Raw genomic sequence first — 22,469 nt, 5'->3', positions numbered from 1 at the left:
ACCAAATATTAGTTCTCTAAATTTACTCTACTGTGTTTCATGAGAATGACATTGTCTTTCTTCAAAAGATTCCCTTTAAGTTCTCCTAGCATCTTTGCTACACTTTCTTATGAACTATACTGACTTCTTATGGGCTTAGCAATGTGTTACCAAATTCACTGGATATCTGCACTAGCATACTGTGTTTTTATCTAACCTAAGAGCCTCTCAACAAATCTATGGCTTTCATTCACCTTCCCTACTACTTATTAATTTCATATACTGGCATATTTCATACTTCTCTGTACTATTCCCCTGTGCCCAGATGTTAGAAAAATGTACACAGGTTATGCAAGTTAACCACTAATCTTTTAACTACATACTAACAGCTTTTTCAAAGTAATTGTCTCAACAGTTACCTCACATTTTTTTAGAGAAACCTCAGAAAACTTAAGTCTAAGTAGGACATATGTGTCACAGGTTATATGAATTAATCTGAGATATCTCTGTGTTCAATTGAATAAATGAAATTGTTGGTGGGAAAGTATGTGTATAAAGATTGTGTGCTGTGCTGATGATGTCTTATACTGCCTCAAGCAGAAGTACAGCTTCAACAAAAACGAAGCACACATGTTGTATAAGATCAATACACTGCCAATGAAGATACTATGTAACAAATTGAGGAGAAATTTGTACAGAAAAACAAATTGCATCTATTCAGTTGACTAATGTAATTTCAAAATCATTAACACAATATTACTAGCCAGTGGGAATGCTGAGAATTGTATGAAGTACTTGTACTTACATTTCTACCTTTTTACATATTGAGTTACACCTACTGCTGGTGCAGTATATTTCTTATGTCTGATACAAAACAAACCAGACTGATGCTGCAAATCTATATACTTGCCAAATAAGTTCAGTTAGTAGTGCTTGCCTTCAACGTCAGACACATTTGCCTACAGGATAGTGTTGTCCATTCCTCCTACTGCAGAAAACATTTCTGCATGTGATTTTCCTTCAGGCTGTACAGGGGCTGAGTAGTTTTTGTCTTCTGATAGAGCGCAGGCTCATCTGTAGTACACTACCTATCTACTGCCACTGAGTCACAGCATAAAAATGCAGTTAAAGCTCAAAAACAGTAATGCACTTATATGTCATAACAGACACTTCCTTAGCAATCCAAGCAGTCTTACTCTGTTTTTGTTGAGATAATCATCATCAGTAACTAAAGGCAACAGTTTGTGGAGGAAGCATGTGACTTTTTTAAAAATAAATTCATCGCTGGATGCACATATGTTTTGACTTCACATTTTGCAAATTATAATTAATGACTCACTGGAGATTTTTCTGAATTTCAATTAATACTCATAGAATATTGACAGTTATGCCTAACCTAAAATGTTCAAATTCAAATTACACTTCACAGATTTTATGCTAAAGCAATGAAACTGCATCTACCATATGTTTTCCACTTCTACATGATTAATTACAATTGCAAGAAATATTACCGCACATAAAGTGATGTTAGTTGCCAATTAAAGTGCAGAAAAACTTACCAGTCTGTTTATTCCCCACCAGTTTAAAGTAACATACTTCCTCACATCAATTTTATGCCACAGGGACTGAAATACAAAAAAACACCCAATAGACTCAAGGAACAAGCATAAGTATATTGCTTATCAACAGGAACATATACTAGCTATTCATGAGGTCACAACAAGCACATTTGGTACAAAATTTAAGTATTTTTGAGTCAAACATTCTTTTCTTGTAATATCTTAAAAAAATTGAGAGTCAAAAGGAGGGAAGAAAATTTAATATAGACAACTTTAATAAATGAAAAAGTAAACCATGAAACAGAGAAGGGCTGAATTTCATTTTATAACATGTGTCCTATCAAGTCTAAACAGGCAATGTTTTCTGAATGTCAAACAGTGTTTCGTTAGCCCTTTGACTGTGGCTGACTGCTACAGCAGTCTGACCATGCTGTGCCCTGGGTGTGGCTGACTGCCACAGCGGTTCAGTGCTGCCATGCCCCAGGTGCTGCTGACTGCTGTTGAAGTACTGAGATGTTCCCTCTCCTATTGTTTAGCTGCACTTGAATACGGCATCTGTTTGTTTGCAGTGCTACTGGTGGACTCCCGCCACACCTTATCATTTGCTCTAACTGCAAAAGATTGCATTTCAATATGCAGAACACGACTACATTTGACATCGATGTCAGTGCTTTTGGCAGACTCTCATAGCACCTGTATGAGTGATTTGCTTTAGACACAACAGATGACGCTGCTGTGATTTCTGTCGAACTGTGATTTCGTGCCTTTCTGCAAGAGATTACTCTTGGTTCAGATATCAGTCGGCTATCATTCGCTTATATTTGCATAGTGAATTTACGTATTTTGATGGCATGTAAAAAGCTGCTCACCTCCAAAGAGATAATACAGATGTTGATGGAGAGTGACTCTGAAGAATCGCTGTGCTCATCAATAGACAGCGATTCAGATGAAGAAGATTCTCTTACAAATAGTTTACAATCTACAGACATTGTTGATTCTCATTCATCTCCATCTGTAATTGCTAGTGCGAAGCCTACAACATAGAGAGGAAGTCTGCAGCTGGGTACTTCTATTTAACATTCATCATCTTCAAATGAAGATGCACAGAGACCCACAAGAACGACAGAAGACAAATGGAGCAATAAAAAACTCTTAATTCTTGTTTTGAGAGACTGTAGAAGTACATCACTATTGTAAACGTCTTTATTTGTATATACATTATAATAAAAATGCACTTCACACGAAAATGAAGTGTAAATATTGTAAATAAATACCCCCAATTCTTCCAAAGCCAGTCCACCGACCAGAACAAAACAGAAAGCCAAAAAACAGTGAGTGTGTTGGAAGCATTGCGCATGGCGAGTGCACCAGAAGCTTTCCACAACCGGAGAAGGGCGAGTATCGTGAAAATGCGGCATACGAGGCGCGACAATGCAGCACACGAGGTGTGACCACCAGTGTTCTGCACAGCAGTCAAAGGGTTAACATGTGACGTGTATCATTGTAGCAAATATGTGCAGATGAATATCAACAAGTTAACAATGTGCATCAAACTTTAGGAGTTAGGTGTGTAAAATCATTTCCAACTAAAGACTATGATGAGGGTCCCTCTGATAGTACTGAAGAAATTACACAAATTAAGTGTGTAAACTGCCAGTTGCACCTCAATAGAAATTGCTAGAAATCCAAAAGACAATGCCAATGTAATAAAATCACTTTTGGGACAATTGAACCCACTGGGTAATCAGCCAGGAGACAAGGCAGGCAGGATAAGATGCAGGGCTGATAAGTAGTAGTAATAGGAATGTTGTAGACTTTTTACTTGATCACAGAAGACGTCTTCAAATCATATCAATGACCTCTAATTTACATTGTGTGGGCCAGTGTATCTTGTCATATCGCTTGACAAAATTCAATTCCACAGATTCAGAATAATGAAAAAATCACCAACTAGGTATTTTTTGTGATCCACTTCATGCATTTGGTTAAGCAGGGGATGAAGTTCTCCTACACAAAAGATTTAGTTTTATGGGAAAATGGTTTGAATCATACTCAACAACAGGAATGTAAAAGATAATACTGAAATAAGGAATATTTTAGTAACCGAGGGATGAATTATCAATGGAGGGTCACACAGATTAACTTTTGATCCATTCTTATTCCTCACGTATGTTAATGGCTAGCCACAAACTTTATATTGGGTAGAGTAGTACTTTTATATATAGTAAGGAGAGTTCAGGCAGAATGCAAATCTCAGGAGCAAAGGACATCATTCACTGATTAACAGAAGAATTCCTCCCTCCCTTGCATCCCCTCCAACACACACACACACACACACACACACACACACACACACACACACACACATTGTGCCAGCTGCACACACAATACAGGGATTCCAATTTGCCACGTGGACAGAGATGAAGGGTTCTATCAGTTGGGGTCGGTAGAGGCAGAAAGAAGGAAGAGGAGCTGGGGACAGATAGCTAGCAGTTCAGAGGGAGGCAGCAGGTGTGCAGAATAGGAATGTGGGAGAGAGCAATAACAGCTTCACAGGTTACAAACACGGCACAAATGTATCGGGGATGGTGAGTTTGTGTGTGGCATGATGGAGATGATGTGGTAGCACGGACTGGGAGAGGGCGATGGGACAGAGGAAAGAGAAACTGTTGGTGGGGATGTGGAGACAGTGGTTAGTGGAGACTGAAGGCAGGAGAATGACAAAAGCAAAGAATGTATTGCAAGGATAGCTCCAACCTACATAGTTAAGAAAAGCTGGCACTGGATGGAATGATCCAGATGGCATGGATTATGAAGCAGACCCTGAACAGGAGCATCTTGTGCTCAGCAGTGTGGTGCACCAATGGGTGGAAACACTCTTCTCGGCCACAGTATGGTGATGAATGTTCACTCTGGTAGACAGCTGGTTGGTGATAATGTCCAGTGCACAAAATGCAACAGAGCTGGTATTTTACAATTCTGCTTTCACATGTGGCCCTGCCTCTGATGAGACAGAATAAGCCTGTGAAAGGACTGGAGTAGGATGTACTGTGTGGGTGAATCAGGCATATCTTGCACCTGAGTCTTCCATAGGGATAGGACTCTTGTGACAAGGGACCGGGGGTGGGAGTGGCAAGGGACTGGGAGTGGGTGTGGCATAAGGAGGGGCCAGGATGTTGTGTAGGTTGGATGGGTGATGGAATACCACTTTAGGAGGGTTGGGAAGGATCAAGGGTAGCATGTCCCTCATTTCTGAGCATGACGATAGATAAACAAAGTCCTGGTGAAGAACATGGCTTAGCTGCTCCCGTCCAGGCTGGTATTTAGTGATGAGGGGGCACTCTTTTGCAACTGATTCTTGGGTTTCGTGGGAGGACAAGGAATGTGCAAGAATATGGTGTGGGGCTATCTGTTTGCATACTAGGTTTGGAGGGTAGCATCTGTCTCTGAAGGCTTTTGCAAGCCCTTCAGCATACTGGGCAAGGGCATTCCTGCCACTGCAGATACCCCATACACAGGTAGCAACACTGTACTGGAGCAATTTCTTGGTGTGGAAGGGGTGACAGCTATCAAAATGCAAGAACTGTTGGTAGTTGGTGGGTTTTATACAGATGGAGATATGGATGGAGCCATCAAACAAGTGAAGCTCAAAGTGCAGGATAGTGGCACAATGGGTTGCAGAGGACAGTGTGAAGTACATGGGGGAGAAGGTGCTGAATCTGTGGAGGTATGAGGATTGGTTGTCTCGGGCCTGGGTCCAGATCAAAGATAACCTCAATGTATCAGAACAAGGTAAGGGGTTTGGGAGGCTAGGAAGGCTTCCTCTAAATGGCTCATGAACAGGTTGGCATAGGAGGGTGCCATGTGGGTGCCAATGGCTGTGTTATGGATTTATTTAAATACCTTCCTTACATAGGAGAAGCTGTGAGTGTGAGGGATGTTTGAGTATAGGGATGTGGCAGCAACAGTGGCAAGTAGGGATCCTGGTGATAGCAGGATGAGAATCACGAGAGTCAGGGAAGGAAGTTGTTTGTATCTTTGAAATGAGAGGCAGGACATTTGGTTGGAGGTGCTGATCGATAGGACCAGAGATTCTTTCAGTGGTAGCACAGAACAAGCTACAACGAGGCATCCAGGTTTATTGAGTTTGGGAAGCATGTAAAAGGGGGTGTGCAGAAGGGTCATAGGAGTGAGGTTGGGGATAGACTCAGGGAAAATATTCTGTGATGGGTCTATGGATTTGAGCAAGGACTGGAGGTTATGCTGGACTTGTGTGATGGAGTCACAATGGAAGAGCTTGTAGTTGGATGAGCCAGTTAGTTGGCAGAAGCTTTCCATCTGTACTCATTGTAATTCATCACAATACTGGTGAAGCAGTTGTCTCCGGGAATGGCCAGTGGGTTTGTAGCAAAGAAATGTTTCCACTGTAGGGATCAAGAGAAAGAGAATAGGTCTTTGACAAGTCCATCATTTTTCAACTTGGGTGTGGAGTTCGATGTGCTGCCCCTGGACAGGACTGACACTTTTGTAGGAATGAGGATTTTGATGGAAAGGTTGACAACGGTGTTTTGGATTTCTTCGGATTCTGGATTTTGTGGAGTGTTAGGAGGGAGTTTTGGAGGATGCGGCCAATTAAAAATGTCAGCAAAGCAAGATACCGGGCTACGAGCGGTTTAAGAGGGTGTTCACCATGAATAGGATAGGTACTGATGAGTAGTGGTGCTTCGAGACAGAAAAAGGATGTCAACAAGTTTGATAACTCATCTACAGCTACACATATACTCCACAATCCACCATAAGTTGCATGGCGAAAGGCACCTTGTACCATTACTACTCATTTCCTTTCCTGTTCCACTTGCAAATGGGGTGGGCTAACAACAACTGTCTATGCACCTCTATCAGAGCCCTAACTATTCTTGTCTTGTCTTTGTGGTCTTTAATCTAAATGTACATTGGTGGCAGTACAATCATTCTGCAGTTAGTTGCAAATACTGGTACTCTAAATTTTCTCAATAGCCTTTCATAAAAAGAACACTTACTTCCCTCCAGGAATTCCCATTTGAGTTCATTAAGCATCTTCGTAACACTCTAGCACTGATCACATCTACTGTTAACAAATCTAGCAGAATGTCCCTGAATTTCATTGATGTCTTCCTTTAATATGATATGGTGGGGATCCAGTCAGTTGGACATATTTCCAATTTTGACTTTTAGCTCAATCAGTTTCATATCACACAACATAGTCTTCTTTGGCTGCCGACAACAAGTATTTGACATTACACAAAATGAAGCCCCCGAGTTATCTAATGCCCAAACAGGTTTTCCGTCAAAGATATTTCCTGATATCTTGGTAACTGATGCCAACAGGAAACAGCTACAGCTTGCTGGAAAATGACTTCATCCTGGGTACAGTTATGTGCTTTGTCCCACAGGTCTGCTACAATCATCAGCAGTTGACTGTTGTCTAGAGGACTGTTGTGATGGCCAATGTCATCTGTTTCTCTGCAGTACTGCACAACATGTCTAGGTCACCCACAGTAAAAATATACTGGTGTTTTCCTCTCTGTCCAACAAAGGTATGTTGTTCTGTAGGGCATTATACTTGGTGGAGGAATTGGTTGTATCTGTGTTAGTCAGATACCTGGCTGTCATTTGAGGGCTACAGCATAAGTCTGAGTTGATCAAGTCATTTGCCTTGGCACATTCAAATGCTGGCTAAGACTGGTGCTAAATACAGACAGGTCTCTTCTTCAACATTTTCCATTGCCTCCTGAAATATGAGGGTCTACATTAATGACTGGTACCCATTGCATATTCAGTCCAACATTTCTGGCTGCCATTAACTGATGTTTGTCTTCTCTTAGTATCTGTGTGTGTGTGTGTGTGTGTGTGTGTGTGTGTGGACTTGACGAGCGCCCAATGGCAAGGTTATCAGCAGTCTGAGATGTTTCAAAAGGACTGAATAAAGGTAAAATCATTAAAATTGTTGCACACAGTGAGGATAAAGCATACAAAACAACACTTGTGCACTCAATCCCACATCACTTGCATCCACTCACACAATCACTGTATCTCACATTTCTTAAGACAATGGAGAAAATGATAAAGTTGCTATACTAGCAATTGAAACACAAGTAAAAAGGCAGAGGAGCTAAAACAACAGTACTGGCAAATGTTACTGACTATTAACTTAACAAAAAAACATGGGTGAGCCAGATACCCTATTAACACATTAAGACCATCTCCCTAACATCTTGGGAAAACTGTTAGCCAATTAACAAAACTTTAAAAATTCTAACTACATTTACTATGCAGTCACTTAAAATAGAGGGCAGGTCTGTCAGCAAATCTCCTGCTACTCTCTGGCCTGAAAATAAAACACAGTCTGATAATATGTGGTGCATAGTGATCTGTACACCACGAGCACCAAACACTGGAGGGTCTCCTCGCTGGAGCAAGAAGCCATGCATCATATGGCTGTGGCCTATGCGAAGATAAGTAAAGAGGACCTTGTCCCATCAATATGACCAGAAGAAGGTATGCCACAGCAGTGTTGTTGGCTTTACTAAATGGAGCTTATCGTCTGGCATTTCCAACCACTCATTCTCCCATCAATGCAAGTGTGTGTCTCGACAGCAAGAGAATAGCATGCAGGGGTATGAAACACCACACTAGCTGAGGATCGCTACTTGCCTCCTTGGCTACTACATCCACCCTGCAATACCCTAGTGTCATGGCACCCAGTGGAAGACACCTCATTCCCTAGCCTTTCTAGTCAGAGGAGGGCATCCTGGATATTCTGGACTACTTTATCTGCTGGGTTCAAGCTTTTTAGAGAGCGAAGGGCACTCGGAGAACTAGAATAGACAAGGAATTTAGTACTCTAATCACACCTCATCTGCTTCAGTGCCTGGAAGATTGCATATAATTCTGTGTCGAAGACAGTAATGTCTTGAGGCTGTCAGGCATTGAGGATACAATCAAGGAAAACAACAGAGCAACCAATGAAGTCCCCCTGTTTCGCTCCATCTGTAAACACAGCTGTAGAGCTGTGGTGCTCAGTTAAAATGTCCTTAAATAATGTGGAGAAAAAGCATTCCACACACAGATGAGCAACTGTATAGTATGCACATGAATCAGAGCTGCAAGGAACTTACATGCCTGACACACCATGAGGAGTTGCTGCCAGACTGTAAGTGGTAGTTCACCAGCCTCAGCACATGGAGTGGGCAGGGCCTGGGCTAGTCCTATAAGAATCCATGGCCAGCTTAATCCCCCCCATAGCGGACAGCGTCAATGATCTTTACATAAGAAGGCCTCACCAATCTATACACTGTGTAGCCATAGTCTAGTGACAAATGCACAAAAGCCATATAAAACTAGAGGAGACATGCTCTGCCTGCTCCCCAAGATCTCTGGCTAAGTCACTTCACGATATCCAGTGTCTTCAGAGGGCTTTCAGGTCTTTTACATGTGGCAACTGCAACAGTTTGGAGTCATAACACACACACACACACACACACACACACACACACACACACACTTTATCTGCAGAAAATTGAAGACCTGTCTTAGCAGCCCACTTGCCACTCATCTAACCTAAGTTGCAACTGACAAATTGCTGTTGCAACACTGGAGGAGGAATAGGAACAGCAAAATCATTCATAAATAAGGAGTGTTGTACAGCGCTCCTTACTGTAGATGTGATACTGTTTATGGCTGTGGCGAAGATCACAACACTTTAAACACTGCCCTGAAAAATACCATTCTCCTGCTAAAAATGATCCAACAGTATGTCACCAACATGGGACTTAAAAATCTGCTTAGACAGGAAAGACGGTATGAAGATGGGGAGGTGGCCACGAAAGCCCCATTGGTGAAGTTGCTCTAGAGTACTCTACCTCCAACTAATGCTGAACGCCTTACTGATGTCAAAGAATAAACTGTGACAGTGATGTTTATGTAACAAAGCCTGCTGAATAGCCACCTCTAGATGGGTCAGGTTGTCAACAGTGGACTGAAATCTCTGGAACACACATTGAGAATGGCTAAAGAGCTGCCTGGTCTCTAACAACCAGAGCAGACAACAGTTAACCATTCATTCCAGGGCCTTTATAATACAGCTCATTAAGGTAATACTCTGGTAACTACTGGCACATATGGAGTCCTTTCCTGGTTCGAGGAGAGGGATAGAAACTACCTCTCTCCAAGAGTTGGGGAAAGTGACTTGTCTGTCATATCAAATTAAAACATTTGAGGAAGATTTCCTTGGATGCTGTAGGCAAATGTTGAAGCATCAGTACCAGGTTTTGTTGCGACTGGGCACAGTATCGCAAGTACCAAACACTGCCGTTTCCAGCTCCCACATGGAGAAAGGGTAGTTGTAAGACTCAGAATTGGTGCATCTGAAGTCCAACTTTCCCCTCTCTACAGATGCATGGTAGCGGTGAAACACCAAATGCTGGCTGGCATTGGCAGTAGCCTGTGCAAAATTTCTGCCATGTCTGAGCGATGTCTCCGGGCATAGTTTGGAGACACCCCTGTTTCAGCACTGCTGCTACAAGTAAACTAATGACTGTGTGTACCAGAAATCCTCCTGATGGCACCCATACTTTTGTAGAACAAGTGTAACGGTTGATGGAGTCCAGGAACATCTGCCACACTTCTGGCCCAAAAGGCTGGTGGTAAACACAGGGAGCATGTAGTGGTCTGACCCACATGAACTGCAATGACTACTGCTTGCAAGTCTGTAAGCAAGGAGAGAGCAGAGGAAAGGTGCATGTTATTGACAAACACACCTACCCCTTCTTCGGCTCTGTCCCCAGTGAGGTCATCCTTCAGTGGAGGGTATAGCTCCTAGGGCCAGGGTGTCAGTGGCTTTAAAAATGTTTCTTGTAAACAAAGGCACAGGGAGTGTGGCTATGTCAGTAGATTCACCTCCTCCATGTGTCCCGAACCCACTAATGTTCCACTGAAGCCATCTATCGTTAGGGTAGGATTTCCATCCTGTCTTTCCACCACAAGGGAAACTTGCAATGCGTGAAGGCTCAGTCTTGGGCTGAGACGATTGCCCAATCCAACATCATGGTCCATTAGCTATACAAAAGAATCACGAAAGATGTCAGAGAGGAAGACGACGACATCGTCAGATTGTTCACTTTCCGAACTTGTCAGTGGTGGATGCCTGGGCTTTGATTTTTTGCCCTGGGCTTCGGAGATACCACCATGGCTGTGATAGTGGCAGCACTGGATGGTGTACCAGACTGAAGATTTGAAGGGGTCTGCAATGTCTGGAACCACTGCCTTTTCCAAAGTTCTGTGGGGAGGAACAAACATCAAAATAACTACAGCTTAACAAGTGCACTGACAAGTGCAGGTACTAGTGCTGACACTAGTAACCTCCATACAGGTAACAGCATCGCCTTTCTGCACTGGTTGTTTAAGAACTGAAGCAATGGAGATAGCAACATTGGGGGCAGCATGGCTTTATCCTCACCATCTGGGGTGCGCTTTGTAGTCTTCAACTCTTGTATCTTCCATTCTTCATGATATACACTGCAGCCCCAACTCCACACAAGGTGAGTCCCAGAGCAATCAACACACACTTCAAAGGAGATGCACAGAAAACTCCTTGGTGGGCGACCTTACCATACTTGCCACAAATGGCTTCTCTCTTGGATGCAAGAGTACTATGCCCAAAGTGCTGGCATTTGAAACAGCACATTGGGTTGGGGACAGAAGGATGCACCCTTAGGCAAAGGAAGCCTGCCTTAACACTAAGTTTCGTGCTATTGAACATCATCAGGGTAGGGGAGTTGGATCTAACTAGATCCCCACCCAGCCCTTTCATTACGTTTTGCACGTCAGCTTTACTTTCTGGAGCCCACTCATCTTTCATTTTCTCCTTTGGAATGTCTACCAGATCCCTGCATGTCACAACACCTCTGCTGTAATTCAAGATGGTGTGTAGTCCAGTTTCGATGGCATATTCCCCAAGGAACTGAGCTTCCTGGAGGTTGTTTCCACGAAATGTCTCATTACACTGTTGCTTGACTGATTTTAAAGTGCCAGCAATGCCCTCTAAGCCTTTTAGACTATTGAAAGGCTAAACTTTCTTGAAACTGGCCCCCTTTCTTTTCATAATTAAAAAAACATTCTGTATACCAGAATGTGTTCTATTGCTAGAGGATTCCTTCAGAATGAACTCCTGAGTCAGGAGGACTGGCTACATGAACGATCTTGTTTGTTTGGGTGTTGGCACCTACCAGCAACCCACTCTTTCCACTAGGAGAAGGAGAGAGTTTCAAGGATTCCATTTCAGTCCCACTACCAGCTATGGAAATAAAAGCCCCCCCTAGACAGAGACCTGCACGCCTAAGCAAGCCTGGGTCCCCCAGAGGTTGTCTGCTAATAACTGTTCCACCTAAACAGCCATTCATTTCATCAGCATGCACCACCTTTTTACATAAAGTTTTTTTTTTTTTTAAAAAAAAAAAAAGGGGGGGGTTTCTGCTATCCTCACGATCTGGACAGTGAAGCCGAGCTTGACTGCCAAGACCCCTTTGCCATGCGGTGGCAGGTAATGATCAAATGGTCATTACTTCGTTATGACATTATGGAATAAAAAACTGTCTGTGTGTGGTTTCCACCAACATTTGCTGCCTACAAAAGCCTGAAAACTATTTTTGCAGTCAGCCAGAAAGTGATGGAGAACATACTGACCGTAATATCCAGTCTGCAAGTTCACATTCCTCTTTATGCTCACTGAAAGAAAATTTTCCTACTTGCTATTAACTCGGCAGGATCAGGAACTATGAATGAGTTTTAACTAACTGAAATATTCTGTAAAAGTTCACACACATAAAATGTAAGTCTTAGTATTGTAACTAATATCCCTATCAGGAACAGCACTATTAACAGTTCAAAGGTGGATTGGGTTGTTTTGGGGAAGAGACCAAACAGCGATGTCATCGGTCTCAGTGGATTAGGGAAGGATGGGGAGGGAAGTCGGCCATGCCCTTTGAAAAGTACCATCCCGGCATTTGCCTGAAGCGATTTAGGGAAATTACAGAAAACCTAAATCAGGATGGCCGGACGCAGGATTGAACCATCGTCCTCCCGAATGAGAGTCCAGTTCAAAGGTGATCTCTAAGGGAAGTTCCAAGTAAAATTGTCTATTACCCTGATTTTTAATCATCAAAAGTTAATTGTTCACCTTGAAAGTGGAAAATAATCTCACCACTTGCCATGCAATTTTGTCAGTATTAAGGGTAGCACACAAGCAGTTACTTCCGTGAAATCTAAATGATTCAGGGCAGCGTAAAGTCCTCACAAGTTCAGTACCTACTTTTACCAAAATTGCATGCAAGTGTGCCCAGCTCTGACATCATCTGAGGCACAACACTCATTGGCATTTAACTGATGCAAACAGTTTGCTACCTCGGTGTAAATTGTGTCCTACCACTGCCTTCAGAGGAGCACAGTGGACCGCCAAAAGGAACATCTGTTACCAACCACCCTAGGCACAGGTAGCAGTATCTAGATGGCCCCTCTTTCTCACACACCTATTAAAAACAGTTATTTTAATTTTCAATTTCACTCTTAAATTATGGTGCAATCCTTTCTATGTTAAGCACAAATGTGTTATGACGATGTGTCACTGGCAGTAGTGAACAGGGGTATGCCCGGGCACAGTTGTTTGCCTCTGTACCTCTTACAATGATACAGCATTTGTTTAGCCCCACTGTGACACACAATGCTCCACCTCTGTGCTACATCGTGGTTGCTGAAGCATGCCCAGAGCTGGTGGTGATTACCAGTCCCCAGCTCAGGAACCCGAGGGTAACCAAGTCCGTACCCAGCAAATAAATTCTGGGTCCCTGAGAGCCTTTTCTTGCACTAAGCAGACTTGCTGCTGATTATCACCAAATGTTTTCTTCAGTTCATACTGAAATTTCACCTACTGCTGAACTGCACCATCTAGGTAAAAGTACACATCTGCCAAACACATCAAGTCACCCCATCTCTTGTATTTGGCAACTCAGTTGGATCATTTCAGACATTTTGTCTGGATATCTCCGAAAAACACTGATGGATGCCCTGATGGTCAGTTGACTCACTATTTTGCAATCCTTTGGTCTCCTGTATATACGGACCTTGAGGATGATGTACTACTTGTATTCCAGTTCTGTCTGTGTAGGGAATGGCTTTTCCATTGCCTAATTGGAGCTACAGTGATGTAAGTGTTTTGAAGTACCAGCATATCCATCAAATGTCATGTCTAACCCACAATACAGTCCAAATCAATGAAGTACAACACTAAGCACAGAGCACATTTATTATTAAAACAAATGTACAGACAGAACAGCACTTAACTCTTGGATGAAGAGTGCTGCGATTCATACAGATACTGAATATTCCCAAATACACAAACAAGAAATTTTGAGATACTTCCAGAAATGGTAAATACTAAATAACAAATAATTACTGGTGGTCGGGTCTGAACTGGTGAACTGCAGCACTCCAGCCAGCGACACTAACCACTAAGTGATATTGCACGCTGCACATGCTCACTCATATCAGGGCATAATGGTCGATAAGTACTTTGATTATCCATCATCACGCCCTGATAAAAGGGACATCCTACCCAAGATCTTTCCTACTTCTCCTTCAGTGGTGTTCCATCCCTACACCACTCCCAAACCCAACCCCTTTCCACACGTACCATATCCCTGTGGATGGCCCAGGTCAAAGATCTGCCCACTCCATCCACCCAATACTTCCCATTCCAGTCCTGCCACAGGCTTATCCCACTCCATCAGGGGCTGGGCCAACTGTGGTTGGTTGGTTTGTGGGATTAAAGGGACCAGACTGCAATGGTCATCGGTCCCTTTGTCCAAAAAATTAAAACCACCCAAAGAGAATAAAAACGAACAGCAGGAAAGACATCAGACGACACGGGACAAGAAATACGCTGACAGAGATCAGACAAAACAAATTAAAATCACACAGAGTGTGACGGTGGTTGGCTGACCATAGAGAAAAAAAAAAGGAAAAGCCAACCACCGAGAACACATTAAAAAACTCAGTTTAAAATCGGAGGCCAAAAGCCAGAATCAACACTAAAAAACAGAAACACTCAGATTAAATGATAAAAACCCCCTGCCCGAATAAAACTTAAAACTAAGCCTGCCATAGCAGGGTCATCAGTTAAAAGGGCAGGGAGCGTGTCAGGCAGTGCGAACGTCTGCCTGAGCACAGCTAAAAGCGGGCACTCCAAGAAAATGTGGACCACAGATAAAATGGAGCCGCAGCGACATAGAGGTGGGTCCTCACGACGCAATAAGTGGCCGTGGGTCATCCGTGTGTGCCCAATGCGCAGTCGGCATATGACGACAGACTCCTTGCGAGAGACGCGCAAGGAGAAGTGCACACAGTCGTCGTCTTCTTGACGGCACGGAGTTTGTTACGGGTGGTCAGACCGCGCCATTCAGCGTCCCAGAGCGAGATAACTTTGTGGCGTAAGACTGCCCTCAAATCAGTCTCCGGAAGGCCAATGTCTAGAGTGGGTTCACTGGTGGCCTGTTTGGCCAGGTGGTCAACACGTTCATTGCCCGGGATACCGACATGACCGGGGGTCCACACAAAGACCACAGAGTCCTTCGAGCCCAGTGCCAAGTCGAGCCGAAGGCAAGGGCGAGGAACACACCATGGGGGAGTACGCAAAGTAGCCCGGGAAGGAGGTGGAACAGTGAAAACCCTAAGCCCGGAGAGAAGCTCTTTGACGCGGACCGCGATCGTACAACCAGACCGGGGCCGACGTTCTGGCAGATGGACGACCGATTGCGGGAACAGGAGACGATAGTTTGGATGCCCGGGCAAGCTAAAAACATGGGCAGCATAAGCGGCCAGCAAACGTTGGCGCCGTAACCGCAGGGGAGGGACACCTGCCTCCACTAGTACGCTGTCCACAGGGCTGGTGCAGAAGGCACCAGTGGCAAGTTGTATCCCGCTGTGTAGTATTGGGTCCAGTACCCGCAATGCAGATGGGGAAGTGGAGCCATAAGCCAGGCTCCCATAATCCAGACGGGACTGGATTAACGCCTGGTAGAGCCGTAACAAGGTAGATCGGTCGGCGCCCCAGCTGTTTTTTGTTTTGTTTTGGTTTTAGGGCACAAAACTGCTATGGTCATTAGCGCCCGGCCCGTGACTTAGGAAACAGTAAAAAACCGAAAATGGAAACCAGCAGCAATGGGAACGAAAGTCATAAAATTGGAGAAACTAAAAGCAGAAGGAAGGCTTAAAAATCCACTACAGAAAAGGGTTGGTTGTCCCCAAAAAAAGCTTCAAATGACTGACATCATTTCACTGGCACAAATAAACTCGAGTACGCGATCGGCTGAGCGCGTGTCATCTGCTAAAATCGACGATATATCAGGCGATAGCTGTAGACGGGAGCGTAACGGATTAAAATAGGGGGCACTCAATTAAAAGGTGTCTTACCGTCCACAGCTGAGAGCAGTGGGGACAGAGTGGGGGAGGATCGCCGCTTAAAAGATGTCGATGGCTAAAAAGACAGTGCCCTATCCGGAGTCTAGTTAAAATTACCTCCTCCCGACGACGCGTTCGGGAGGAAGAGGTCCAAGCAGAAGGAAGAGCTTTCACGTCCCGCAATTTATTATGGGGAAGTGTCGACCAATGCGCGTGCCATAAATGAACAACACGACGACATAAAACGCTCCGTAGATCGGCGAAGGGAATCGATTGGATAGCTGGCCGAAGAAGAGAGACTGCAGCCTTGGCTGCAATATCAGCCGCCTCATTTCCACAGATACCAACGTGTCCCGGGAGCCAGAGGAACGCCACAGAGACGCCCCCCAGGTGGAGCAAGCGCAGACAGTCCTGAATCCGGTGGACCAGAGGGTGCACAGGGTAAAGAGCTTGGAGACTGAGGAGAGAGCTGAGAGAATCCGAGCAGATTACGTACTGTATCCGCTGATGGCGGTGGATGTAGTGGACAGCCTGGAGAACAGCGTAAAGCTCCGCAGTATAAACCGAACACTGGTCGGGAAGCCGAAAGGGATTTTGGGTGTCGCCAACAACATAGGCACTCCCTACACCTAACGATGTTTTCGAGCCGTCGGTGTAAATAAATGTGGCGTCCGTCATTTGTGCACATAGAGCAGCAAATGCCCGACGATAAACAAGTGAAGGGGTACCATCCTTGGGAAATTGACAAAGGTCATGGAGCAGCAGATCCGGGGACGGAGACAAGGCGGTGCTGTACCCCAAGTTGTCAAGAAGGTTTTAGGAAAGCGGAAGGAAAGAGAATGGAGCAGTTGACGGAAGCGGACTCCCGGTGGTAGTAGGGAGGAGGGGCGGCCTGCATACCCTACATCAAAGAGGCGTCGAAAAAAAGGTAATGGGCTGGATTAGCAGGCATGGAAGACAGATGGCTAGCATAACGACTCAGAAGGACTGCTCGCCGATTGGACAGCGGAGGTTCAGCAGTCTCAGCATAAAGGCTTTCCACAGGGCTGGTGTAAAAAGCTCCAGACACTAAACGTAATCCACGGTGGTGGATAGAGTCGAGACGCCGAAGAATAGACGGCCGAGCAGAGGAGTAGACTATGCTTCCATAGTCCAATTTCGAGCGCACTAAGGCGCGATAGAGGCGGAGAAGGACCACTCGGTCCGCTCCCCAGGAGGTACCATTCAGGACACGGAGGGTGTTGAGGGATCGCAGACAGCGAGCCGAAAGATAGGAAACATGGGAGGACCAGCACAGTTTTCTGTCAAACATAAGACCCAAGAATTTAGCGACGTCTGAAAACGGAAGGTTGACAGGACCTAGACGTAATTAGGGCGGAAGAAACTCCTTACGTCGCCAAAAATTAACACAAACGGTCTTACTGGGAGAAAAACGGAAGCTGGTTTCGATGCTCCAAGAGTGGAGGCGATCGAGACAGCCTTGAAGACGACGTTCAAGAAGGCTGGTCCGTTGAGAGCTGTAGTAGATCTCAAAATCGTCCACAAAGAGGGAGCCCGAGACATCAGGAAGGAGACAATCCATAATTGGATTTATGGCAATGGCAAACAGTACAACACTCGGCACGGAGCACTGGGGTACCCCGTTTTCTTGGGAGAAAGTAGGGGAGAGAGTAGTGTTCACCCGCACCCTAAATGTGCGCTCTGCCATAAATTCGCGAAGAAAAAGGGGCAGCCGGCCTCGAAAAGCCCAAGAGAACAGTGTGCGGAGGATGCCTGTCCTCCAACAGGTATCGTATGCTCTCTCCAGATCAAAAAATATTGCTACTGTTTGGCATTTCTGGAGAAAATTGTTCATGATATAAGTGGAGAGAGCAACAAGATGGTCAACTGCAGAACGATGCTTTCGGAATCCGCATTGGGCAGGTGTTAAAAGACTGCGGGATTCCAGCCACCAAGCTAAACGGTAATTCACCATACGCTCCAAAACCTTACAGACACTACTCGTAAGAAAATTGGGGCGATAGCTAGAGGGGAGATGTTTGTCCTTTCCAGGTTTCGGAACAGGAACGACGATAGCATCCCGCCATCGTCTGGGAAAAGTACTGTCGGTCCAAATTCGATTATAAAGGCGAAGGAGGTAACGCAGACTATGGGTTGATAAATGCAGCAACATTTGGATGTGGATGCCATCCGGTCCTGGGGCGGAGGAGCGAGAAGAAGAGAGTGCATGTTGGAGTTCCCGCATGGAGAAAACAGTATTGTAGCTCTTGCGATTTTCAGAGGAGAAAGCAAGATCCAGAATGAGATTTTCACTCTGCAGCGGAGTGTGCGCTGATATGAAACTTCCTGGCAGATTAAAGCTGTGTGCCCGACCGAGACTCGAACTCAGGACCTTTGCCCGCGAAAGGCAAAGGTCCCGAGTTCGAGTCTCGGTCGGGCACACAGTTTTAATCTGCCAGGAAGTTTCAGAAAGCAAGGTGTCGCACTTCCGCTGCACGTTTATTCGGGAGAAACGCTGGCGGGTAATTTGAAGAGCTCGAAATCTCAGCAAAGTGCTGACCCAATGAGTTAGAAATTGCGACGGGGTCCACTAATGTACCATGCGCAACAGTGAGCTCAGAGACTGGGGAGAAACTAGGCGCGCCTGAGAACCATCGAAGACAACTCCAAACTTCCGAGGAGGGAGTGAAGGTGTTAAATGAGCTAATAAAGAATTTCCAGCTTGCCTTCTTGCTATCGCGGATGACACGACGGCATCACGCACGGAACTGCTTATAGCGGATACAGTTGGCCAAAGTAGGATAGTGGCGGAAAACACGAAGAGCACATCGCCGCTCACGTATTGTGTCACGGCATACCTCGTTCCACCAAGGAACTGGGTGGCGCCGGGGCAATTCGGAGGTGCGTGGTATTGAACGTTCCGCAGCTGTAAGAATAATGTCGGTAATATGTGTGACCTCATCGTCGACGCTGGGAAAGTGACGGTCATCGAACGTCGCTAGAGATGAAAAAAGTGTCCAATCGGCTTGGGCAAACTTCCAGCGTCACGGGCGCATATATGGCAGTTGAGGCTGCAGTCTAAGGACACATGGAAAGTGGTCACTCGAGTGTGTATCATCAAGGGCAAGCCATTCGAAGCGCTGAGCTAGCGGAACAGTACCGACCGCAAGGTCCAAATTAGATAAATTTGTTGTGGAGGCAGACAAAAATGTAGGGAACCCAGTGTTGAGGCAAACTAGATCCGCTTGGTGGAAGACGTCTAGCAATAGTGAGCCACGTGGACAAGGATGTGGAGATCCCCAAAGCGGGTGGTGGGCATTGAAATCCCCAACCAGCAAATAGGGGGGTGGAAGCTGACCAAGAAGATGAAGGAGATCAGCTCATGCCATCGGTGTGGACGATGGAATGTATACAGTACAAAGAGAGAACGTGTATCCAGAAAGGGAAAGACGGACGGCGACAGCTTGGAAGGAAGTGTTTATATGGATTGGGTGATAATGGAGAGAATCATGGAGAAGAATCATGAGTCCTCCATGGGCTGGAGTGCCTTCAACAGAGGGGAGATCATATCGGACGGACTGAAAATGAGGGAGAACAAAGCAGTCATGGGGACGCAGCTTTGTTTCCTGAAGACAGAAGATGACCGGCGAGTAGGATCGTAAGAGGATCGACAATTCATCACGATTGGCTCGAATGCCGCGGATATTCCAGTGGATAATGGACTTAGGGTGGACAGAAAATGGAGGAATGTGACCAAGGTTGCTGTCAACTCAACGACTGCTCAGAGCTTGCGACCGACAGCATGGAATGGCATTCAGCCGAAGGCAGAAGATCCTGGTCCATAGGTTGTTCAGGGGCAGCTACTGCCACCAGCGATCGGCCGGTTGATCGGCCGCCAGCAGTGCGCCTCGGCGACACAGAAGACAGCCGAGGGCGGTTACCGCCAGGTGGTGCTGTAGATGAGACACGCCTTGGCGGAGAAGGAGATGAACTGGGTTTCTTATTAGCCTTCTTGGAAATATGATGTTTAGATGAAGGAGGAACCGATGGTTGTGAAGTTGGGGTACGTAAAAAATTTTCACGAGTATGCTCTTTTTCCGAAGTCTTGGTGTCTGACTTTTGGGCTCGAGATTCAGCAGAACCCGATGAAGGGTGAGCCATAGAGTGGGCAGGCGGAAATGGTGAGGTTGAACAGGCGATCTTTGCGCTGGCCGATCTGACAACCGTGGTACTAAAGGTGAGGTCGCAAGTCTGCGTGGCCGCCTCCTTTGTTGGCCGAGGAGAAGCAAGGACAGTGCTGTATTTTCCTGTCTGAGGCACAGTGGGCTGTCGACTGGCGAATAATTTTCGAGCAGCAAAGGTCAACACCTTTTCCTTCACTCTGATTTCCTGGATGAGCTTTTCGTCTTTATAAATGGGGCAATCTCGAGAGGAAGCAGCGTGGTCACCCATACAGTTGATGAAGCGAGGGGATGGAGGTGGACAAGCACCCTCATGGGCATCCTTGCTACGCGTAACACATTTGGCCGGATTGGAACAGGACTGGCTGGTGTGATTGAACTGCTGACACCGATAGCAACACGTAGGGTTTGGGACATAAGGGCGAACGGAAATTATCTCATAGCCTGCTTTGATTTTCGATGGGAGTTGAACTTTGTCAAATGTCAAGAAGACAGTGCGGGTTGGAATGATGTTCGTGTCAACCCTTTTCATAACTCTATGAACAGCCATTACGCCCTGGTCAGACAGGTAGTGTTGAATTTCCTCGTCAGACAATCCATCGAGGGAGCGTGTATAAACGACTCCACGCGAGGAATTTAAAGTGCGGTGCGGTTCAACCCGGGTAGGGAAGGTGTGGAGCAGTGAAGTACGCAGCAATTTTTGCGCTTGGAGGGCACTGACAGTTTCTAACAACAAGGTGCCATTCCGTAATCTGGAACAAGACTTTACAGGACCTGCAATTGCGTCGACACCTTTCTGAATAATGAAAGGGTTGACCGTGGAGAAGTCGTGACCTTCGTCAGACCAAGAAACAACAAGGAACTGTGGCAACGATGGAAGAACTGTCTGTGGCTGAGACTCAGTGAACTTACGCTTGTGAGCAGACATAGTGGAAGGTGAGGAAACCATTGCGGAAGAATCCCCCATGATTACCGGCGTCTCCGATGGTGCGCTCCTCCCTTGTGGGGGCCCTCTCTGAGGGCACTCCCGCCTTAGGTGATTGTTCATACCTCATGTCACACCTCCCGACAAACGGACGGAGGGACCAATCGGCACTTTCGGAAGGTATCAGCTCGGGTAATCACCCCTCCCTGGGCCTGGCCGTTACCAGGGGGTACGTACGTGTCCTACCTGTCTACCCGGGGAGGGGAATTACGCGTTACCCCGTCACCGGCTACGCAGGGAAATGCGTGGGTCGGCCTTCAGACACGCACAGGGAGGAAAAAAGAGAAAGGGAAAGGAAAGAAGAGGGGTCTCAAACGCCGCAGCGGAGAAAAGGGCAAGGAGAAGAAGTAAGGAAAAGAGAAGGACAGAGGAAGGACGAAGACTTGCAAGCGTAGAAAGCAAGGAATTGGTAACAGTTTCGAGCGTCCGTCTCCGGACGTAGGCACAAACCATACTCCCAGAGGGGGAGAAAGGGAAGGAAAGAGCACGAGGTGAGGGGGGGGGGGGGGGGCGAAGATGGGGGATGGGGAAGGATGCGGAAAGGGAAGGTATGCAGCCCGGAAAGGAAGGAGGGCCACATTAGCTCGGGGCCCCGTGCTTGCTACGCACGTATCCACAATAGAGTTGTGGATCCCCTGGGGAGGCCCCAGCTGGTGTGGCTCAAGCATCGCAGAACATTGAGATGCCGCCAACACGCCTGTTTAAGCTGCCGAATATGAGGCAGTCAAGTCAACCGGGCATCAAAAAGTACACCCAAAAACCTGTGGGTCTCCACCACAGCAAGAAGTTCGCCGTCAAGATAAAGCCGCGGCGCAGGATGGACCGTTCGGCGCCGGCAGAAATGCATAACGCGGGTCTTGGCAGCCGAAAACTGAAAACCACGCGCTACAGCCCAAGACTGCGCCTTGCGGATTGCGCCCTGTAGCTGACGTTCAACAGCTGCAATGCCAATAGAGCTATAGTAAAGGCAGAAGTCGTCAGCATACAGGGAAGCGGAGACAGAATTGCCCACGGCCGCAGCGAGCCCGTTAATGGCTATTAAAAACAGGCAGACACTTAAAACAGAACCCTGTGGCACACTGTTCTCCTGGACGTGGGAGGAACTATATGAGGCCGCGACTTGCACGCGGAAGGTACGACACGACAGGAAATTGCTGATAAAAAGCGGCATAGGACCCCGAAGACCCCATCCATGAAGCGTAGAAAGGATGTGATGACGCCATGTCGTATCGTACGCCTTCCGCATGTCGAAAAAGACAGCGACCAGGTGCTGAC

General features: G+C 46.1%; 1 protein-coding gene across 3 annotated transcripts in view; it reads right to left on the bottom strand.

Moving 5' to 3' along the window:
• The window catches only part of LOC126259859 (vezatin-like), a 117,882-nt gene that overhangs the window by 71,749 nt on the left and 23,664 nt on the right, over positions 1-22,469 (bottom strand). For all 3 annotated transcript variants that reach the window (XM_049956915.1, XM_049956917.1, XM_049956916.1), the window contains one exon: positions 1,539-1,604. In XM_049956915.1, coding sequence (XP_049812872.1) covers positions 1,539-1,604 — 66 coding nt within the window. The remainder of the gene's footprint in view (positions 1-1,538; positions 1,605-22,469) is intronic.

The sequence above is a fragment of the Schistocerca nitens genome, chromosome 5, assembly GCF_023898315.1.
Source record: "Schistocerca nitens isolate TAMUIC-IGC-003100 chromosome 5, iqSchNite1.1, whole genome shotgun sequence".
NCBI lineage: Eukaryota > Metazoa > Arthropoda > Insecta > Orthoptera > Acrididae > Schistocerca > Schistocerca nitens.
This window is presented reverse-complemented; position numbering and strand designations above follow the sequence as displayed.